The sequence below is a fragment of the Astatotilapia calliptera genome, chromosome 1 (genome assembly GCF_900246225.1).
Source record: "Astatotilapia calliptera chromosome 1, fAstCal1.2, whole genome shotgun sequence".
Taxonomy (NCBI): Eukaryota; Metazoa; Chordata; class Actinopteri; order Cichliformes; family Cichlidae; genus Astatotilapia; species Astatotilapia calliptera.
This window is the reverse complement of record NC_039302.1, coordinates 35,253,998-35,274,600: the sequence shown is the minus strand read 5'-3', so window position 1 is coordinate 35,274,600 and position 20,603 is coordinate 35,253,998. Positions and strand designations below refer to the sequence as shown.

Genomic DNA, 20,603 nt, shown 5'->3' with positions numbered 1-20,603 from the left:
GCAATTATGCGCCGATTGTTGCCTAGGACTGGCAACTTTGTTGGTTTGTGAACCACAGTTCACTCTTTTGAAAGCAGATCGATTTTGCTTTGAGTTTTCTTTCAAACAGTGAGCAATCAGGTGGCCAGGTTTGTGGCAGAAGAAACAGAGCTTTGTTTTGGCTCTTGAAACCACGCCTGTATTGGCTTTGTTAGCTGGCACACTCCTAACTCTCAAGACTGACTGTTTCTGTTTGTAGGCTCCACAATTTGCTATTAAATGGCCAGACTTTAAACAAAAAAAACACTTTCGTTTCACACTGGAATGGGACACAAGTACCTCACCCTTTCGGTACTGTGTAGCTGGCACATCACTAACCTTCACTGGGGCATCGCGCCGGTCATACCTACTGACACTGGTTTTATGGACGAGCGCGAACTCATCAGCCAGCGTCGCAGCCTGCTGTAGCGAGGAAACCTTCTGTTCATTAATATATACCGCGATGCGCTCAGCAATGCAGTTCTTAAATTCCTCTATGAGCATTAGTTCCCGGATCGAAGCCAGGTCAGTGGCTTTGCAGGCCGCACACCACCGATCGAAAAGAACACCTTTTTCCCTGGCGAAATCAAGATAGGACTGACCCTGACCTCTTCTCAACCCCCGGAAACGCTGCCTATAGGCTTCTGGGACCAGCTCATAGGCCAGCAGGATAGCCCTTTTCAGCTTGTCATAGTCCAAGCTGTCCTCAGCTGACAACGAGGAACAAACTTCTTGAGCCTTACCCGCCAGCTTACATTGGAGCAAAATGGCCCATGAATCCCGTGGCCAGTGCAAGGCCGTGGCTATTCGTTCAAACGACTCGAAGTAGCTGTCGACCTCAGTGTCACGGAACATCGGAACCAGACGACTGTTTTTCCCTACGTCAAACGGGATGTCCGCCTGACGAATGGAGGCGGTCGGAGGAAGGGAAACCTGCCGGAGTTCCAGCTGTCGCAACCTCACAGCTGTCTCTGCCTCCACCTCCACCTTCCTCAATTCGACCTCCCTAGCCCTAGCCAGTTCCGCGTCCAAACGCCTAAGCTCTAGCTCCCTTTTCAGCTGGAACTCTCTCTCACGCTGCTCCTTCTCCAGCTGGAGACGAGCCAGACGGACACGGAGCTTAGCATCCAGCTTCGAGCCTTCACTTGATTCAATGGAGAGGGGTTCGAAGCGAGGCACTGTCATGGGTTTGTTCTCAGGCAGCCCCTGATCAACAGGTGTCGACACCAATGGACCTACAGCTTGAACTGACGCCTGCAGAACGGGCTGAGACGCTGCACCACGCTCACCCTTAAACACTGCAATATCAAAGGTAGCCATTGACTCTAAAACAAAAACTACCTGAGGCTAACAATAACAACAAAGAAGCACCACCTCCAATACACAAATGAGAAACAGGCGGGAAAAGCGTGGCCACAGGTTAACCAATAAAAAAATACCGCCAACCCTCTCCCCAGACCTGCCTACTAAAAATCTTAGCCTAGTTAGCTTCTGGAGTGTACCAGGCTCGAGGCAACTTTAAAGGCTAAGCGTCAAGTGCACAAAGCACCGACAAGCCTACCCCCGACAGGGAACTAATCCCCACCCGGGATTACTCCGAAAATAATAAAGGAAAAATAAAAAATGAGTGCCTGAAGGAGGAGCTTACGCTCAGCTAGACACTCCCCTTTGCTAACTGGAGAGAGAGCGCAGCAGATACAATACAACTAAACAAGCCACCGGCAAACAACTCACTAAAACTCAATTGCTGTTCCTTCCAGTCATATCCCGGACGAGCCCCCACTTTGTTACGTTCCCCCGGAAGGGGTCTAGGCATATGAGTGAGGGGACCAGTAACAAATGAGTCCGGAATCAGAATGAAAAGGAAAACAGACAGAGTTGTTCTGCATCAATAAAACTTTATCACAAAATGGGACAGGTTAACATTAACTTAAAGGGCCGGCAACGCCGTCTTACCAATAACGCCAAAGAAACAAAGAAAACGCTCGCAGCCACGAAAGGCAGGAGGACTACCAAACAAACACAATAAAAAAGGAGGCACTTCCCACACTTCCTACCCTACTCCCCACCACGGGGAGACACTCTCAGGGCCCACAAGCCCACACCACTCACACAAAGCAGCTATGCTGTTTCCACAACTCCACACTTTGAGCAGGCTAACCACACACAACGCAGAGACACCAGAGAACACCCCCACACCCTGCTCACAGCTCATCCCCAGCTTATATGACCTCCGAGAGGTGATTGCTGACTGGGCCCAGGTGGTAAATGAGTCCAATGAGCAGCAGCTGTGTCCTGGGGAGAGAGAAGAGCAAGAGAGAGACGGGGGGGTGGAGCAAAAGAGGAGGAGGCGGAGAAAAACACCACGCCCACACAAGGGCAGTATCAGGGGGCCCAGCTAGGGCCGTAACAGATGTATATTTGCTATCAGGCTTCACATACCAAGCTCAGTGCAGCTTTTTGCTATGAAATTCTGCTTCAGTTTTTATCTTTGTAGCTTTGTGTAACACTGTGAACTTCAGCTTTGAACTCTTCTATGGCCTTGCTCATACATCTCTAAACCACTCATGTGCTTGAAAGCAAAACTTTTCTTTAAAGGTTGACCCTTTCAACTTGTTAAGATGAAACTGACCCTCTACATTCTTTAAACATATTTCAGCTGCCTTTATGTAAATAGCTGATCATTACATAATGCATGCCACCTTCTCTGGATGGTTAGTGCTACATAAAGAACTGCCTTGGCATCAAGACTAGAAACATCTGAATAAATAAAACTGCAAATATTTAATGGAAGACCTCATGATTACTATAAAAATTAACCATACTGGTGGTTAAATGACGACGATGAGTCTCAGGCAAATTTTTAAAGATGAGTTACATTTTTCACAATGTGAGTTTACAGGCTTGGCAGCTTGCTGAACTCAGATTAAAACAATACAATAAAAATTAAAATGGGAGAAATATGCACTTTTCATTTAACTGACTAGAAATAATAGTGATAATTAAAAAAATCATAATCTCAGCCTTTAATCTGTCTGAAAATCGCAGCCTGTAATGTGTGAAAAACCTGACAAAGTACTTGGTTGTTGAGTTTTACTGGTGTTCTGACATGCAGACAGTTTTATTTTAGTTGTTTGAGTATTTTCAGATATTAATTTGTGTGACTTCTGTCACAACCAAAAAACCAACATGGTATTTGGAAATCCAGATGGTGTGATTTTCATACAGACACTTCTCTTTCTAGGAAAGGAAAGATGAGATGCAGTATTTGCAAACAGCTTCATCCGTGTTCATCCTGTTTGTCTACAACTTGCAAATACAGAGCACAGCAGCATTTCCAAGTTGCGTCTTAGAAGAGTAACGTTTAAACTGGATCTCCATTCATCCGGTTGTGTCAGCTGCAGAATCAGCTATCTACAGGTCTTCAGAGAATCTATGAAAGAAGACGAGTGTTCCTAGCAAATTATTTCCTATTCAGCTAAACAGAAATATTCAGAAACAATATGGGCGTAGCCTTGTTTTGTTGCAGGTTAACACACACATGCTAAGGTGACTGGGTTATATGCCAGTCATATTAAAATACAACCATATTTTCATTTTCTAGAACTTCAAGATTACTAAAAAGCCACTCTGGCTTTACAAGATGCCATCTGTCCCACTTTCACGCAGCTGCTGTACACCTCAGGGAATTAGTCAAGGGTCTGTTTTAGCTCCAGTGTAGCATAGACTGTCTGGGCTGCAGATCCAGCTAGTGACAGGTTGCTGTGCAGCAGAAAGGTTAAATAGCATTATGATTTAGTAGTTTTATTGTTGCACTTGATTAATGTCGTCCAACCAGTTGCAGTTGCTAATTGTGCGGTGGCTCTGACAAAACAGTAGAGCTGCATGTGTGCAAAAGAGAGGCGAGAGGAGGGAGATGGGCACTGTGACATGCATCAAATGATATTTACTCATATGTAGCAATGGATGTTTAAAGTTACCTTAATTAGTGGGCATTAGTGGACAACAAGTAAAACAGTATAAAGTCACAATTTAAGTCTGACGCCATTTAAATTGATTTTTTACAAGTTGCCCAAAATGAGCAAAATGATTGCTTAATCAAACGTATTAGCTTGCATTAGCTAACTTACTGTAACAGCTAGAGCTTGTCTCTTAAAGAAGTCCATACACCTGGCCAACTTAAAGTTAGTGAGTGAACTGGTGGACCCTTGTTTTAGGAAGGTATGAAATAATAGCATCCCAGACTACCTGCAGCACAAAAAATGACATTACGTCACATTGTGAAGTCCTTTCATATATTATTTACTCACTCGGGATATTTGACATACACTTTTCCCCACAGGGCACCATCTCTGCCAGAAAGGAGCAGACTAAGGAGAAGTCCTTATCACCACAGACTGCTAACCAACAGCTACTGTCTCATCTGTGTGTGCACTTAAAGGCAAGACTCAAAGATCTGCTATTTCTGCTGTCATTCATCAATGACTCATTGCCTGCCCACATGAGTGTGCACATTCAAAATGCAGGTCTAGTAACTGTGACAGGCTGATTTAAAAATATATCTGCCTGTCACTCTAGTGGTGGACTATTTATTTTTCACTGAAAACAAGGTACTTTTATTTGGAGATGAACACTGATCATATTCTGTCAGTGCAGTCTTTCTGCCTCTGTTGGACTAGTTCTGCCTGGGGAGATGTCTGATGTGCCACTCATTTGCTCGTTTGTAAAGTGTTGTTGCAGCTTCTGAGTAATTTCAGCTCATACTCTACAAGCCGTGCACTTCCCTACAGATCAATACTCAAGTCAGGTAAGGGGAGATGCTGTGCTTTGTTTCTTTATTATGCAGTCTCTAAGAGCACATAGGCCACATTGATCAACTGGCTTCCACTTGTGGTCTAAGGAAGCTATTTGAAAGATCATTAGATAATTGCTTGTATTTATCTCACCTGAAAGCCGGAAAGAACTGAGGCCTACTTGTGCAATTCTGTCTGCAATTGGATGTCAAAATTACAGCTGATGTCTGTGCAGCTGAATTTATGCATGACTCCTTCACAGAGTCTAGTAAACCTCTTTTGTCCTGACTCCCTACATGAACTCGACTTCTGCATTTCAGATACAGACAGAGTAACCATTATGGATTCAAATGTAGGCAGCTTACAATCAGGTTTATGATTACGACAAGGCCGAAATGGTTACATTAGCTGATGTCGGTGTGTATTTGACAGCACAGCACATCAGCTTTTTGAAACTTCAACCATCTGTGGCTACATTTCCATAGAGCCAACCTTCCAATTGCAATCAGTTTAAAAGCACTAACAAAACAAGAATACTCTATAAATATATCTAAATTAGAATAAAGTAGACCAAATGATTTTGGAGGAATTAAATAATCATTTGGATTAGAAGAAAAACAATGTAAACAACTGTGCAAATCTTCAATTCGGCAACATTTCTTTTCATACTAAGAAGTTAGTATTAGTACAGACAAACAGGAGTACATTTCTTGCCTTAAAAAAAAAGCACTGAACTATTCCTTTGTGGAGAGTGTTTAAAGGAAAACCAAAGGATTTTATTGTTTCTAGTGCAAAACTGAATATGTTTATAGGGTTCAACCTTTATTGAGAAGAGATTAAGTGACTTTTAAACTTTGTCAATTATCATCTTGCAAATGGAACTTGAGAAAGTAATCTCAGGAGTAAGTTTATTCAGTAGTTATTTCTTAGCTTTTGATGATTATTTTACATATATTGAAAACTTGTACAGAGGTTTTTGATGAGACAGTGATCATCACTAAACAATGCATATCCCTTTCCTCCTGGACAGGATTAAAGAATGACCTATATGTACATTGCGAGCCATTAAAGTTAATATATTGAGCTAAGAATGATGTAAAGTTCATAAATACATATAGAAGTAATATTCCACTGTTATGGCAATTTCTGAGTTTTCTTTTCAGGACAAATTCTAAGCTGATCTTTGGTGACACTTAAATCAGTCTAACCCTAAACGCTTTCAAGCAGATGCTCGTCCACTGCATGAACAACTGCCTCTGTGAGTGTTGTAAAAAATATAGGGCAGAGAAAGGAGAGGCCAGATCACTGTGAGGGAATCCAAAGAGAAGCAGTTATACTACAATAAGATGCATTTTGCAATCATGCTGGGGCTCTACCACAACTCTAATTTGGCCCAATCAATGTTTCAATTAAATGAAAAAGGCCTCACACACACACCGACACACTAATTACTTTTTAAACTTTTTGTTTTACAATGTGGTTTGTTTTTATTGTGTTGATCTGGGGAGAATAGTTGGCGTCCCTTAGGCTGATGCCTGATGTCACTTGTGTAAATTAATTACAGAATTTAATTATAAAATTTTATTTTAGTTTATCCAGATAAATCGTAGATGAAGAAAGGAAGGGGGACATGGGGATAATGGAGAGTTTGTGTGTGTGTGTGTGCGCGCGCTGATCCCTCCAACTGCTGCTTACTGTGTGTTTATTTAGCCCACTGTATAAATTCCCATTCATCTGTACGTAATTATATTAATAACCACTCTGTCATACTGCTGTATAGAAATGCAAAGATGAGCAGAGCTGATACCTGAGTTCTGACAGCAACAAAAAAAGCTGATTTCCAGTCAGAACCTCAGAGGAAAGCAGTGTTGAATGCATGGCTGATGGTCTGTTGCAATCCTACTGGGTTTGTAATAACATGATGTAAGCAGGATCTCCAACTGCTGATACAAAGATTCGGTTTTTTAATAAATATAAAAGTGGTGGATTAGAAATGGGAATATGTTGTATTAATATTCCTCACATTTGCTGTGTTGTGGTCCAGTGTTTGAAAGCACACTTAGCTCCATTCTTACTACATTTTAGAGTCAGGGGGGAAAAACAGTGATGAAAGGCAACTGTGAAAATGTAATGCATAGGTATAATTACAGGGGGACTTTTACTTTTAAAAAAGATACCTGATATCAAAGCCTACTTACACTGGTGACTGACAATGATCTGAAACCTGTTTAAGTGATTTCCTGGTACCCCACATGCTTTAGGGGCATATTCAGATCTCTCAGCTTGATAAGCTGATTTTGAATCTGAAAGTAGAAATGTTTATACCCATTCAGTTAGATATATCTTGCTAGTAATGGGATAGAAACTACATTTGCTTTATGAACTGCCTTAATTATTCATGGCATAGAGTCAGTGAGGTATTGAAAACATTCATCAGAGATTTTGGTAGCGTCACATAGTTAATGTAGAATTGCTGGCTACACATCCACGATGTGAATCTCCTGTTCCAACACATCCTAAAAGGTGCTCTATTGGATTGAGATCTGGTGACTGTGGAGGCCATTTGAACACAATGAGATCTGAGACATGGTATGTTACCAAGCTTCAAGGAGACATTTACATTTTCTTCATAAACAGGAGGTAGACATGGCCAGCAACTTTTTTGACTTTTCTTGCCTTGATGCCAGGTCTCTCTTGGAAATGAGGTTTTTAATCTCAATAGGATTTTTACCTGGATAAATAAAGGAATAAAACATTACTCTTTTGGGCTCTTAACATATTAAGAGCCCAAAAGTGTCACCACTGGGTAATGGATCCATGATGTCAATCAATCAATCAAAGCTTTATTCGTCACATGCAGGTTGCCCTGAAGTGAAATGGGACCCCCCCGACCTTACACATATAGCACAAACATTACATGGGGATACAGGTCATCTTGTTTACATAAAATTCTGACCCTACCATCTAAATCAAGACTCATCAGTTCATCATTATTCTCTGACCTCTGGCATCAACAGCGAATTTTCACCAAAGGAACTGCCGCTCACCAGATGCTTTCTGTTTTTCATTCTCTCTAATCTCAAGAGATGACTGTGTGGGAAAATCCCAGCAGATCAGCAGTTTCTGAAATAATCAGACTAGCCTGTTTTTGGCACCACTTAAATCACCTTTCTTCTCCATTCTGATGCTCAGTTTGAACTTCCTTAATAAAGTGGTTGATGAGCGTATATTTGTTCTATTGCAAATGGTCCCTTTCTGAGTGCTTTCCTCGACATGTTTTATTCAATTCAATTTTATTTATACATTTTATTGTCTTTTCATTATTTTGAAATGAGCATGACTAAGTAACAAAAAGATGAGGGAAAGAATAACATTACTACATATAGGATTTAATCATGAATTGCTGTTATTTTAAATACAGAATTCCCGCTGGATGCTTAAACAGCAAAAACAATGTGTCTTCATGTTGACCTTCACAGTAACACTTTATTTCATACAACCTACAGTGAATGTCTGCTTTAAATTCAACATGACCTCAACTCCACGGAAGCACTGTTCTTGCTCTGTGGAGACTCTATCATCATTTCTACTAATTCAATAGGGGAAATCAAAAGGCAGAATGAGAAATAAGTTTGTATAAGAGAAATCTAATTTGGAGGGAGAAATCTCCCAGAACAATAACAGGTGACGCTTGAGCAGAAGCACCAGAGAGACACATCAATATATCATAACAAGAAAAAAACAGCAAGTGCATTTTAAAAAGGAGATAAATTAGCAGTATATCAGTTACTTCACTCATTACAGCAACTTTATATTAAGGGGAAATTACAACACTTTTTTCTGCTCTCCGTGTTATTGACTTTTTCTTAGATGTTTATCTCATCATTCAATAAAATTAACACGGTGAAAAAAAAACTTTGCATACATCTCACACCCTTTCTGTTCACTCTCAGTTCTGTCTAATTATCTCTTTAGGAAATATAAAATGGTAGCAGCTTGCTCGCTTTTCATTCTTTGCTGAATGACTGTCTACTGTGTATGCGCATTGACTCATCACTTGGAACTTATGTGGAGGAGTTTTTAATCATGAGGGAAGTCTATGGGGAGTCTCTTTAGCACTTGGGACTCTATTAAGCAAATTTGCGTGTGGACATTGTGAGGACCGTCCACATGATCTCCTATTAGGGCTGTGCGATATGACCAAAATCTCATATCCCGATATAAGAATTCTATCGTCCGATAACGATATAAATCACAAAAATGTAACATTTTCTGTAAATTCTGTGAACCTCGGGCAGCTCGACTTGCGGGAAGTGTTTTCAGCTGCGCGTCATGTAGCTGGAGTCGAGCATTTTAACCGATGCATGAAACGATACATTTTTAGACATAAGTTGTAACAGCCGCCGTTTTCTTTGTGAGCATTTATTACACGGCGTGCTGCGGGGAAAGGCCTGTTCTAACGTTTGAGTCTAAGGGTTGTTTTTTTTAGCACCTGGCGGCTCTTTTTTACTTCTCATCCGTAAATAATCTGCTCTTTCACGTGGTTCAGTTTATTTTGAAAAGTCTCAACAGGATCTTGAGCTTTATTGTGAAAGGTTTACGTGGAACATAAACAAGCGGACGCGCTATGGTGTTACCGTCGTTGTTGCTAACCACAACACATAAAAACAGGCACTTGTCCGTCTGTAGTGTGGTTATATAAAATATAAGAGAAAGAGAGAACTTTAAGAAATGAATATAGCCACTACAGTGACTATCAAAACCATAAAAAATATTGCCATAAACAGCTTATTTTGCGACACCACGAAACAAACGATAGCGTAAAATGAAACGATAGATGTTTTTATATCGTCATCCGATATATATCGTTATATCGAACAGCCCTATCTCCTATAGCCACAAATTACTCTTTTTTTGTTCAACCACTGGTGGTGTGTAATACATTCCATACATTCCCTAACCAATATGAAGTAAACAGTTCAATGCTGCAGAGTGTAATATAGTCCAAAAAGCAGAGGGTGCAGGGATAGGTTCAATGCAGACGAAGCAAGAGATACAGTACCAGCACACAAGACAATAAAATACAGACACCATGTGCTACAATTATGTCCTTGTGTTATGGCTCATTACCTGGCAGCCAACAGGTACCGGTATTGGCTTCTGTTTGGAGCAAGCTGTCACTACAGTGCACTCAATTTTTAAACTTTTATTTTCGCAGGAAGTCCTTCTGATGTAAACTCTCCTTTGCAAGAGGTAAAGCAGTGCCACATAAACATCTGCCAATCTACAAGTGTATCGGTAAGTGGGGAAATCAAGAAGGCTGAACAATGAGATACAAGCTAAAACTCAAACCATTTTTTGAATTAACATCTTAGACGTGTTAGCTGATTGATTGCTTGAACTAATCTCAACTACTTCAACTAAATCAGCTAGAAAAATATTTCTTTTTACAAGCGGCAACTTCTGGTGCCAAAAAGTGTTTCTCTATTAGCCAATTCAGGTTGGCTCCAAAGATCACCAACACTAGATTATCCTTCCAGGAGAATGAAAATTCACCCGAGCTAATTCAAGTTACTAAAGCAGAGTCAGTTACACCACAGCGGCAGTGTCTTTCAGAGCATTTTTAATGACATTTTGTGACTAAATATGATTTATTTAGCATTTAATTACACTGCCAGCCTTTCCACAAAGCCTCTGTTTTTCTTGAGTAAAATACTAGGTTTTAGTCATGTGGAGCTGATAACTTTCCACCGTCTCAGCCAAATATGCTCAATAAAATAAACTAAAGACTTCAAACTGAGTGGGTGACATGATAAAGCTGCAGCCACTTTTACATATAGAATATGTATATTAGGATCTTGAGGTCTAATATATAAACATGAAAAACATATCACATTCTTTTTAGTAAGTCAATAACAAAGATCAACACATTGTGTAATTAAGAAAAGAAATTCAAATAAATTCCACTTTTAAGTGGTCACATCATTTTTCGAGAGCTGCAACCTAGATTCATTATAAACTGGCAAAACGTGTTGAAATGAAAGCTCATTATCGCTTCCCTTTGACTCCAAGGATCAATATAAATAGGCCACATTTTCTGCCTGGATAATGATATATTTAATGACCCCTCTCTGTGTCGTGCTTTTTTTCCTTTCTGCTCAGCACATGTAACTAAACATACATGCACATTTTTCCTGCATGCACACAGGCAAATGAAACATAAGTAACAGAGGGAAAGTAAGCAATCTTATCAAAAGCATAATCCCACTAAACTGGCCCTACTGTATTTGTTTCATCAAACACATAACAGATGTCATCACGTGTGCACATTTAAGTGTATTTGTACCAGTGTGTTTGCCTGCATGGATGACTCTGGAGCTCTGTTCGTGCCTGAATGATGAATCATAGATTGTCAAGTACTGTTTTTAGGGCAGTTGTGACAGAGGGTTCAGGGTTACAGAGGAAGAACTGATGGATTATTTGGCTGTCGCTGACAGTAAGTCAATACAACCCAAAACACACACACACACACACACACACACACACACACACACACACACACACACACACTAGTCCCTTTCCTCTATAAACAACATAAACACATGCATATCAGATGCACGATGGATGAATGCACTTTATAACCACATTAATCTGTCCATACAAAAACCTCACTTTCTTGGGACCTTCTCAATTACTAAACACACACATATATAGGCGCAAGCATACGCACACACAGAGTTAGGGTTCAGGACCTCCTGAGGGTGCTGGTGGGCATGGTTGATTGACCCTGCCTCACCAATCTGCCCAGCTCTCTGCCAGAAAAATCAACCAATTAAAAGATGCAGACACCACAGCAGCACGAGCGGGAGGGGGGAGTGTGCTAACAGCAGCTGTGATGCTGAACTGGGAAGCTCTCCGCTCACTCAACTTCTAAAAGAGAAGTAGTTCTGGTTGCCTTATTTACTTTGGTATCAGTGGACTGTGTGCACAAACAGAAACACCGGTGACAGATTTAATCTAAAATGACTTGATCACAGATGGCTTCAAATCAGCATGTTTAGGAATGTGCAATAGATATTTTTGCCAAAGAATTACTGCATATAGATCCATTTCTATTTGAAATCAACAGGGAATTGTGGAGCTGAATCAATGCAACTCAACCATGAGAGGAGAGTTATTCAAAGAGACGTGTTGTAGATGTGGCCCTGATGGTGGATCAGTGCTGACTGAAAACCTCAGCCCACAGCTCTTTAGTTCACCTCATTTAATTCTACTTTGTACAGGTGTTACCAGTTTAACTGAATCTGAAGTGTAAATTCAAGTGTATCAGAGAAAGGAGGACAGGAATGCTTGCATTTAATTAAACCGAAAAAAGAAAACCTCAGACAACGGCCATATTTTTGTCTTGGCCCCAAGAGCTTCAACAGGTTTGTTTCTCATATTTTTTAAAAATGTAATTAAATGCATAATTGTTTAGAAATTGCTTGTTTTAAAGCCCCAGAGATATTCACGTTGGTGCCATAAAAAGAGGAAAAGTAAGAAAATCTGTGCATTCGTGAGGATGGAACAAGGGAGCAAAGAGCAATTCAAACATCAAGCCTTTCCTACGTTCAATTCTTTGACTATTTATTTCAGCGCTAAATAAAATCCTCTGTTGAACAAGTTGCAGAAAGAAAATGCAGAGAAACTCTGTGCCCCTGTGCCAACAATACAACTGAAAATTCAATTGTATGCAGCACCTCAAAAGAGTGAATGGCAGCTTGCACCTAAAATATATGTGCAGCAGCCTACACTCAACAACTTAACCAAGAGACACTGCAGGAGATTGTTTGCCTTTGGCAATGTAGAAATGAGTACACAGCAAAGTTGGTCCTTCGGTATCTGCACCAAACATCATGCTGTCACCAGAAGACTGTCAGCCTCTCCTGCCTTCACCCTGACTGGCAGGCAGGCAGGAATCAGCCACAGAATAATATAGAGCTTATCTCTCTTTCTCTTAAACAATAAAGCACAAGTCTTACTTACATGTGTTGGGAGAACTCAGGTGCCTCATCGTTGACGTTTGCCATCCTAATCCGTACCGTAGTCGTGCCCGTACGAGGAACCTCCCCCTTGTCAATGGCCATGACTACAAACTCATACAGATGATTAGGTCTCTCATAGTCTAAAGGTCCCGCGGGGAAGATTGTTCCGTGAGGGGAAATAGTGAAGTCTGGACTCAGGGTGTAATAGGTCAGCTCTGCATTCTCTTCCGAGTCACAGTCATTGGCCGAAACTAAAGATGAGAACACAGAGATGGAGAATAGAAAAAACAGAGTTCAGAAGGACTAAACAAAGACGACAAAGGTTGGATTTACCACTGGTGATTTAGCTAGACTGACCGTACAGACTAGAAAACCAATTTGTTAAATATCCACAAGAGGAAAGGAGGGAAGCTGGATGGAAACTGTGTTTTCTTGCTTTCTCGTTTTTTGTGACATATATTTATAACTTACATTTTCATGTATGTTTGAGATTCAAGCAGCAGTAGTCAGTTGTTAATTTCTTCCTTTATACACAATAAAAATGAACAAGAAAGAAGATTTGTGTTTTTGTTCATTACCAGCAAGTGGTTAAAGTATCTTAATCATCTTAGTCGGTTTGTTTATGATCCTAAAAGGATTGTACTGCTACCTTCAGGTCTCTACAATGATATTCTCACTACCGGGTTCAGCTCAGGACTCTAGCTGGGCCACTGCAGGAACTTCACAGCATCTTCCCAAAGCTCCTCCTGTGTTTTCTTGTTGATATGCTTCAGGTCTTTAATTTGTTAAAATTAAATCTAGCTCCATTCTGAGACCCTGAAAAAGGTTTACTCAGGATTGCTCTATTTTTTCTGCAAGTTTTCAAGAAATACAACATAGCATATCAGCAGATGTCTGACTTTGTTCGCCAGGTTTATTGAATTCAATAACCTTCAGAAGCAGGATGCATAAGATTTCATCTGTGATGTTTTATATATATAACTGGATTATTTCAATATTTCATGTTTTAATTCATTAGTACAACACATAAAGAAAAAACTGCTGTGTGATTTAAAAGTTCTGCACTTCTATTGCTAATGGGAAAAAAATACAGTGAATCACTTTGGAGATGTGCCCGAAACAACAAAATGTGGAAACCTTGAAAGGGCAGAAACACTTTCTGAATACACTATATATTCAAATGTAAAAATATGAGGACTTGCAGAAGATTTATTTCACAAATAAAAGTTGTACAAATCGAAAAGTTAAAAGATGAAGGCCTTTACTAAGTCTGTAGTATTAGTGCACACGTTTATAATGAAAGTTGTGCAGGAGGAGCAGGTGCTTGCATATGTTGCTATTGCCCCAAGTTTGTCTGTGCTGCCTTAAAAATAAAGACGGACATACTGCCTGCGCTGTCCTGTGGAAACCAACACAGATAGTAACGTCACATCACTATGCTTTAGCTTTTTTCATGGTTTTTTTTGATGAAAGTAGAAACTTCCATCGAAACTACTACTTATAACAAACTATCTTTAGCTAATGTACCATATTGAATGAAGTCGCCAGAGAAACTGTTTGTGCAGAACGAGTTCTCTAATTATTTAAAAGTTTGTTTCTGGTATTTCATCCAAACCATATGCACTTGATATCTCAATTCTCATGCTACACTATGTGTTCAAACTGACGCTTCCAGTGCCACAATTTTAAGCCACGGGAGTAAGCGTTATTTGCCCAGCATGCACTGAAAGGACTGTCATTTTGCAACATTTCTGCTTCCACATCACATATTGGGAATCCATGGAGCCAGGACTCGCCTGGCCACAAATTGACTGCCTTGCTAAAACTGAAAAGACCACCAGGGATTTGAATAAGCATATTTTACACTAACAAGAACATTCACCATCAAAAGCTCAATTCCCCAATTCACCTTACATTGCATTTGGCTCAAGGGCCCATACAGAAGTGCACACACACATGCGTGCGCACACACACATATGCTCACATGAATAATAGATGCACACATACATAAAAACAATGCCACTGTTTGCTTCCACTAACAAACCATAATTCTTTATTGCTATAAAGCCTCGGGGAACTCTAACTAGCTTCAAATTAACAGTTTGAAGTGCGTTCAATTAACAAAATGCCTGCAAAACAAAGTATCTGGGTTCGTTAAGGAGGTATATAAACTTTGTCAGTGTTTATTTGCATGATTAGTTTCACTTCATTATTTCAGCAGAGACATTTCGTATGTGAGTACACGGGATTAGCTGAATTTTCAAAGTGCTGTGGTAATATTCAAAATGTTTGTGGGGCTGTGGCCTTCAATGTGTCCTTATGTTGAACTGAATGAAAAATATTTCAGTTCCATTAAAAAAATAAAATAAAAGCCACAAAACACAAATGGGAAATGTGATGCTTTGGTACAGTTAAAGTAAATTTAACAATGAGAGTACAACAGCCAGAGAAAATCAGCCATGAGGTTCCATTTACACCATCCTGTTTGTGTTTTTGGTTTTGCTATATTTTCCCATTAAGTTTGATATATTTGTCAATCATTTCAGTTTCATTTCATTACAAATGCACTATGACTTTGAAAGTGTAAAATCAAACTACCAAAGGCATTAATCTTGCTATCTGAGCAAAGTTTATGGATTCAGTTAAATGATGTCATACCACTAATATCACTAAGGCCACTGTTGAGAGAACGAGATTGAAGTCTGATGAAAGAAAATAATGGTCAAACGAGAAATCGCTTAATACATGAATGGGTCTTCGTATATACTTTCATTCTTATTACTTCACACACGCAGAAATAAATAATAAAATAAACATTACACAAAAATTGTAAATACCTAGAGATGAGTTTTCACTTACAGATGGCCCCATATAGATTTAACACTAAATGGATGATTGTGTCACATTTTAGCATAGTCAGTATTCATCATTAGTGGTTTCTTGTGTTTTGTTTTATGTCAGATTGATTTCTAGGAATAATCTTTGATACACAGCTGAATCAAGTGTGGAAAAAACCATTTCTGTCCAGACAAATTCTACAATTCTTCTTCTTCTTACTGTTGTTAATATGATCCCTTTTACCAAAATGTTAGTCTTTTATTTAGATTTTTCTACACTTTACAAGTTGGATAAAAATAAATGTGTGTTTTTCCTGCACCTGGTTCTGTAGTGCAGTCTTCTGAAGAAAAACTGAAACACAGCTGTTTTGCTTTTTGAGCAGCCTCTCATTCAGTGATGATGGGTTGAAAATGAACTGCAACACTAGTAGCCAAACACATGTCACATATGAGTCAATATTTAATTTACTAAGTAGAGATTTCTATTCTTCAGGAAAACATTTAAGCATCTATTTATCAGTAAGTCCTCTGTAATCTTGAATCAGCATTGTTGCACTAGCATCGCTACACTGTTTAACAGGCCTCTATACATTCTTAGCTGCATCCCTCGTGTCTTTCTGGCATATTATGATTTTGTACAGAAGATGGAGACAGCGGGATCCTCAGATCTCTATGGAAAGCAAGATAATTGGCTTGCTTGGTACACTGTGCTGCAGTTGATTTCCAACTTGGCAAAGTACAGATTTGTCCACTCTCACGATGGAAATGATTATGGGATTACTAGCACATGATTTAGCAAAACGATGCTGGATGCCCATTTCTCCCTGCTCATTTAATTTATACTATGCCTTTTAACCCACTTAATTAAGTGAAGGGGGAAAAATGTCTTTATTTCAGGAAGTTGGGCTGCTCAGTCTTAGATGTACTCAGAAGTGGATTGGGTAAAATTAACTGTATTAATTATACCATGTATTGGGGCAATTTTGTTCATTATTTTGGGAAAGCTACAATTTGTACGACACATTTTTCACCCCACTAAATTTAGGCAGCAACAGTCTATTTTTACGACTGAAAATTGCACAGGTCACATAGATGGTTTGCTATATCATAATCCTGAAGCATTTTGAAATCACTGGAATCTCTGTGCAGAAATGTGATAACTGTTTTTGTGGGTTTTTTTCCCCACTCACGGAAATATTGACAAGTGTTCAAACAAGCATGGAAATGGGTGGGAACACAGCAGCACAGCAGGAGGAAACTTCTCGCCTCCCTTGGTGCACCTGTTAATGGCAGCGAGCTAAGGGCCTGCTGCGTCTCTCCCACAGTGCGCACCTCACTCCCCCATTCACTCATTTACTTTCTCCATGTTCGCTAGAAATAAATAACATTTATTTATTTTTGTGAATAAATCTGAATTACTCTTAAGACCTTGGTCAGAGAAGCTCTACTGATCAAGTGCCTTGTTGGACTGAATTGCTCCAACGCTGAGCAGAAAACCAAAAATCTAATTTGTGGACTTCTTGCACACAAACACTGGTGATGTAGTAAAGTCGAACAATGCTCCATAGCTTCTCACTTTGTGTTTGTTTGCACTTTATTCATATACAGCATATTTTCATCATGTGACAAAATGCTGCAAAGCATTGCAAACTGGTGTGCTGCAAGGACACTCATCTCTCACTTGCTCACATTCAATATTGACAAAGCACATCTGCATGTTTAAAAGCATTAAAAATAAATAAATAAATAAAAACACTGTCTAAGTAATTCTCAAGCTCTGGTCCTGTGAGTTTCAGGATTCTGTACATTTTCTGAGCTGGACTGCATGTTTTCTACACCACTCTTCCATTTTCAGGGTTACAGCTCCCAGTGCTCCTACTGTATAATCACTGGGACCACTTTGGAAATCTTTCACATGTGCTCCAGTTGTTGCCTCAGCTATTTTCTTGTGGGGCTCCTTCCCAACTGCCATAATATTTCATATAAAACTTGTGGTGATCTCAGGAAACTGGACAAGTGAATCAGACAAGGAGAAAGTCGCGTCCTCAAGAACCAGGAAAAAAAATTCAGCAATGATCTGACACAAGACCTACAAGATCAGAAAGGGTGCCAGGGGAAATGTGATTATCAAGAAGCCATTCTTAAGGAACTAAAGCAGGGAGGAAAGGCTGAAGTAGGCCAGGTTACACAAGAACTAGACTGAAAGTCAGTGATAACTTATCTAATGAAGCGAAGAATCTAAATCTGACATTTTTGGTTTGAAATGTCATCAATATGTACATGGAGGTCAGGTGAGAGGTACAGCAGTGAGTACAGCCATCTGTAAAACACAGTGGAGGCTGTGTCATGGTTTGGGGTTGCATTCCAGCCAGTGGTGTCGGAGATCTCAGCTGCATGTGGGTAAGTAAATTAATCTGAAGACCAAAGTTGGGATTGCATTTGTCAAAATGTATTTTTAACAATGACTCAACTTTTTATTAGCTTTTAAAATTATATTTACACTCATAAATCAGCAAATGGAACAGGATTCGTTGGCCTGGATATCAGCTGGGGAGTGGCAAAATTTAAAAATTGCCCATTGCCTCAAGATGACAAGTAAGCAACAGGTTAACAAATTAATATCATTATAACCATTGAGACTGCATTTCAGTAGGCTAGCTGGAAAACAGATTAAAGTTGTAATGGCTATATTATTGTTTTAGTTACATATAAAATTCAGCTTGTTTTCTCCAGGACAATGTTGCAAATTGAAGCATAGGAGCAAAATTTCCAAGCAATGTAAACAATTTTAACACCTCTTTTGTTTATTCAAACAAAAACCATGTTTGCTGTTAACTTTCACCTGAAAACAAGTAACTTTTCTCAGAATACGGCATGATTTTACAGGTCTTAGCTGTTCTTAGATGTTTAGAAAAAACACTAAAACACACACAGTCTTGTGTTTGTTTGTTTTTTTCTTTAATATGAATTCAATCCAAAGTCTTCCCGCCTGCATTCACAGCTAATGGACATTTCCAAAACGGTGTCATACCTACAGTCATTTTCACACAGTTCTTGTAAGCAATTAAAATATACTTGCATTTTCATTCTTGCCCTGTTTAAAGTTTACCTGTTTAAAAAGCTAAAGATTGATCTGTTTAGCGCTATAAACAAACAGATGTCTATAAGTTTTAATAAAAAAGCAACAATGTTTTAGAGGAGATAGTAAGAAACAGTCTCCGAGAGAAGACGGAAAAACTCTGTTGTCAGTTGTGTTGGCAGAGTAAAAGTGTCACTGTGACATACCCACAACAGTTGGCATCACCATTTCTTCACAAAGAGATGAAACATAAGCGTTCCCTTTGGGTTATTACAGGAACGGAGAGGCTGCAGCAGCTGCACTGATGAAAGTAGCAGTGATGCCGGTGCTGACAAGTACCTACTCTGTTTCCTGACCAGTCAAAATACATGAATGTTAAAGAAGCGCAGGCACTCTTGTTTTGTTCTGAAAGCCGCTACAGCAAAGCTTCTCAAACATTTGCATATCACAGCTCCCACAGAGGCACGTGTTTGCCCACTGAGCTGCACCTGGCTTAAATTTAACTGGTAACACAAGAAGTAAAACACGGATTGTTATTTTCTTCTTTCACTTTTTTTCTTTTAAAAGTCACCAAATACAGGCACACATAATAAAGGTCCTTGCAATTCTGAGAGTTTTACTTGGAAATATTTAATTCAGCCCAGTGAAAAAATGCACAAACACCATTTCAGGATTTCTTTAATAACATTAAAGATTAATAACATTGTGATTAGTGCATCAGAAATTACATAACCGGGAGCTGTTTATCAGTGAAGATGAATTAAAAAATAAGATGAACCTACTTCTGTAGGTCAGGGAAGGCAGTGCAATGTTAAATTTCCTTTGCATATAAGAAACTGATACAGAGTAGTAAGTTGAGCTTTAAATTAATAATGTGAATCTAAAAATAAAGAATGCACTCAGTGAAGCTGGTGGGTTATAAATGGTACTCAAACAGGTATTTTGAGACTTGTCTTACCTTGCAGCAGGGAGGTTGCTGTTGTCACAGTCTCTGGTACACCATCCTTGCTGTAAATCGACTGGAGGAACTCAGGAACGCAGTCGTTTTCATCAGTAATAACTACCCGTACCTGAGAGGGTGATGATGAGGGAAGAGGAAAAGAAGGAAAAAGAGGCTAAGATTAAATTAATTTATGTGTTCAAATTGTTTCTGAACATTTAGACAGTCAATAACACATTTTAAAGAAATGAAACAGTTCTTCTTGTTTTTATTTCTTGTACAGAATTCCCCGTTTTACTCACGACTGGTCATATGTAACAAATGCTTATGCTCCTGTAAGCTCTTTTGTTCATAACTGAACAAAAAAAAAAAGAAAAGAAAAAGAATGCCTTGCACATCTTACATCTTCTCTAGTAGGCATCAGGCCACTAAAATGTGTGTGGCATGTTAAATACTCTCAGGGAAAAAGTACAAGTCAAGTCCTAAAGCAAGTTAGCATGTCCACATGAACTGGGTCAGACAGTTTGTTATTATTCGTGTATTTTCTGCTATTTATGTTGAAATTCCTTTCAAGCATTCTGGTAAAAAAATTAATTCATGAAATACAAAATAATACAACATAATTAAAACAATGAAGCATTTGCATTTCTAATCTCAGACTGCTTCTGTCTATGAACATGTAAAAGCTGCTCAGCCAATCAGCAGAAATGCTGCAGATTCAAAGTCATACTGGCACAGTGTCATGAAAATTTGAAATCTGGGATTACTACTTCAGGCGCTGTCCAAAATTGGTTTTCTTTGCATTCAGAGTCATTTTCATGTGTGAGTGACCCAAATTAACCCCATCTCCAACCAAAAGGAAGCTTCATCTCAACCTCCTCCAAATCCATGCCCTGACCCTGATTCCTGTGG

The 20,603-nt window shown here is 39.3% G+C and overlaps 1 protein-coding gene across 1 annotated transcript in view; it reads right to left on the bottom strand.

The window, feature by feature from the left end:
* Nucleotides 1-20,603, bottom strand: part of LOC113026743 (neural-cadherin) — a 332,913-nt gene that overhangs the window by 212,363 nt on the left and 99,947 nt on the right. Inside the window, exons 5-6 of the mRNA XM_026175859.1 lie at nucleotides 19,710-19,821; nucleotides 12,837-13,086 (exon numbers count right to left, since the gene is read on the bottom strand). Coding sequence (XP_026031644.1) covers nucleotides 12,837-13,086; nucleotides 19,710-19,821 — 362 coding nt within the window. The remainder of the gene's footprint in view (nucleotides 1-12,836; nucleotides 13,087-19,709; nucleotides 19,822-20,603) is intronic.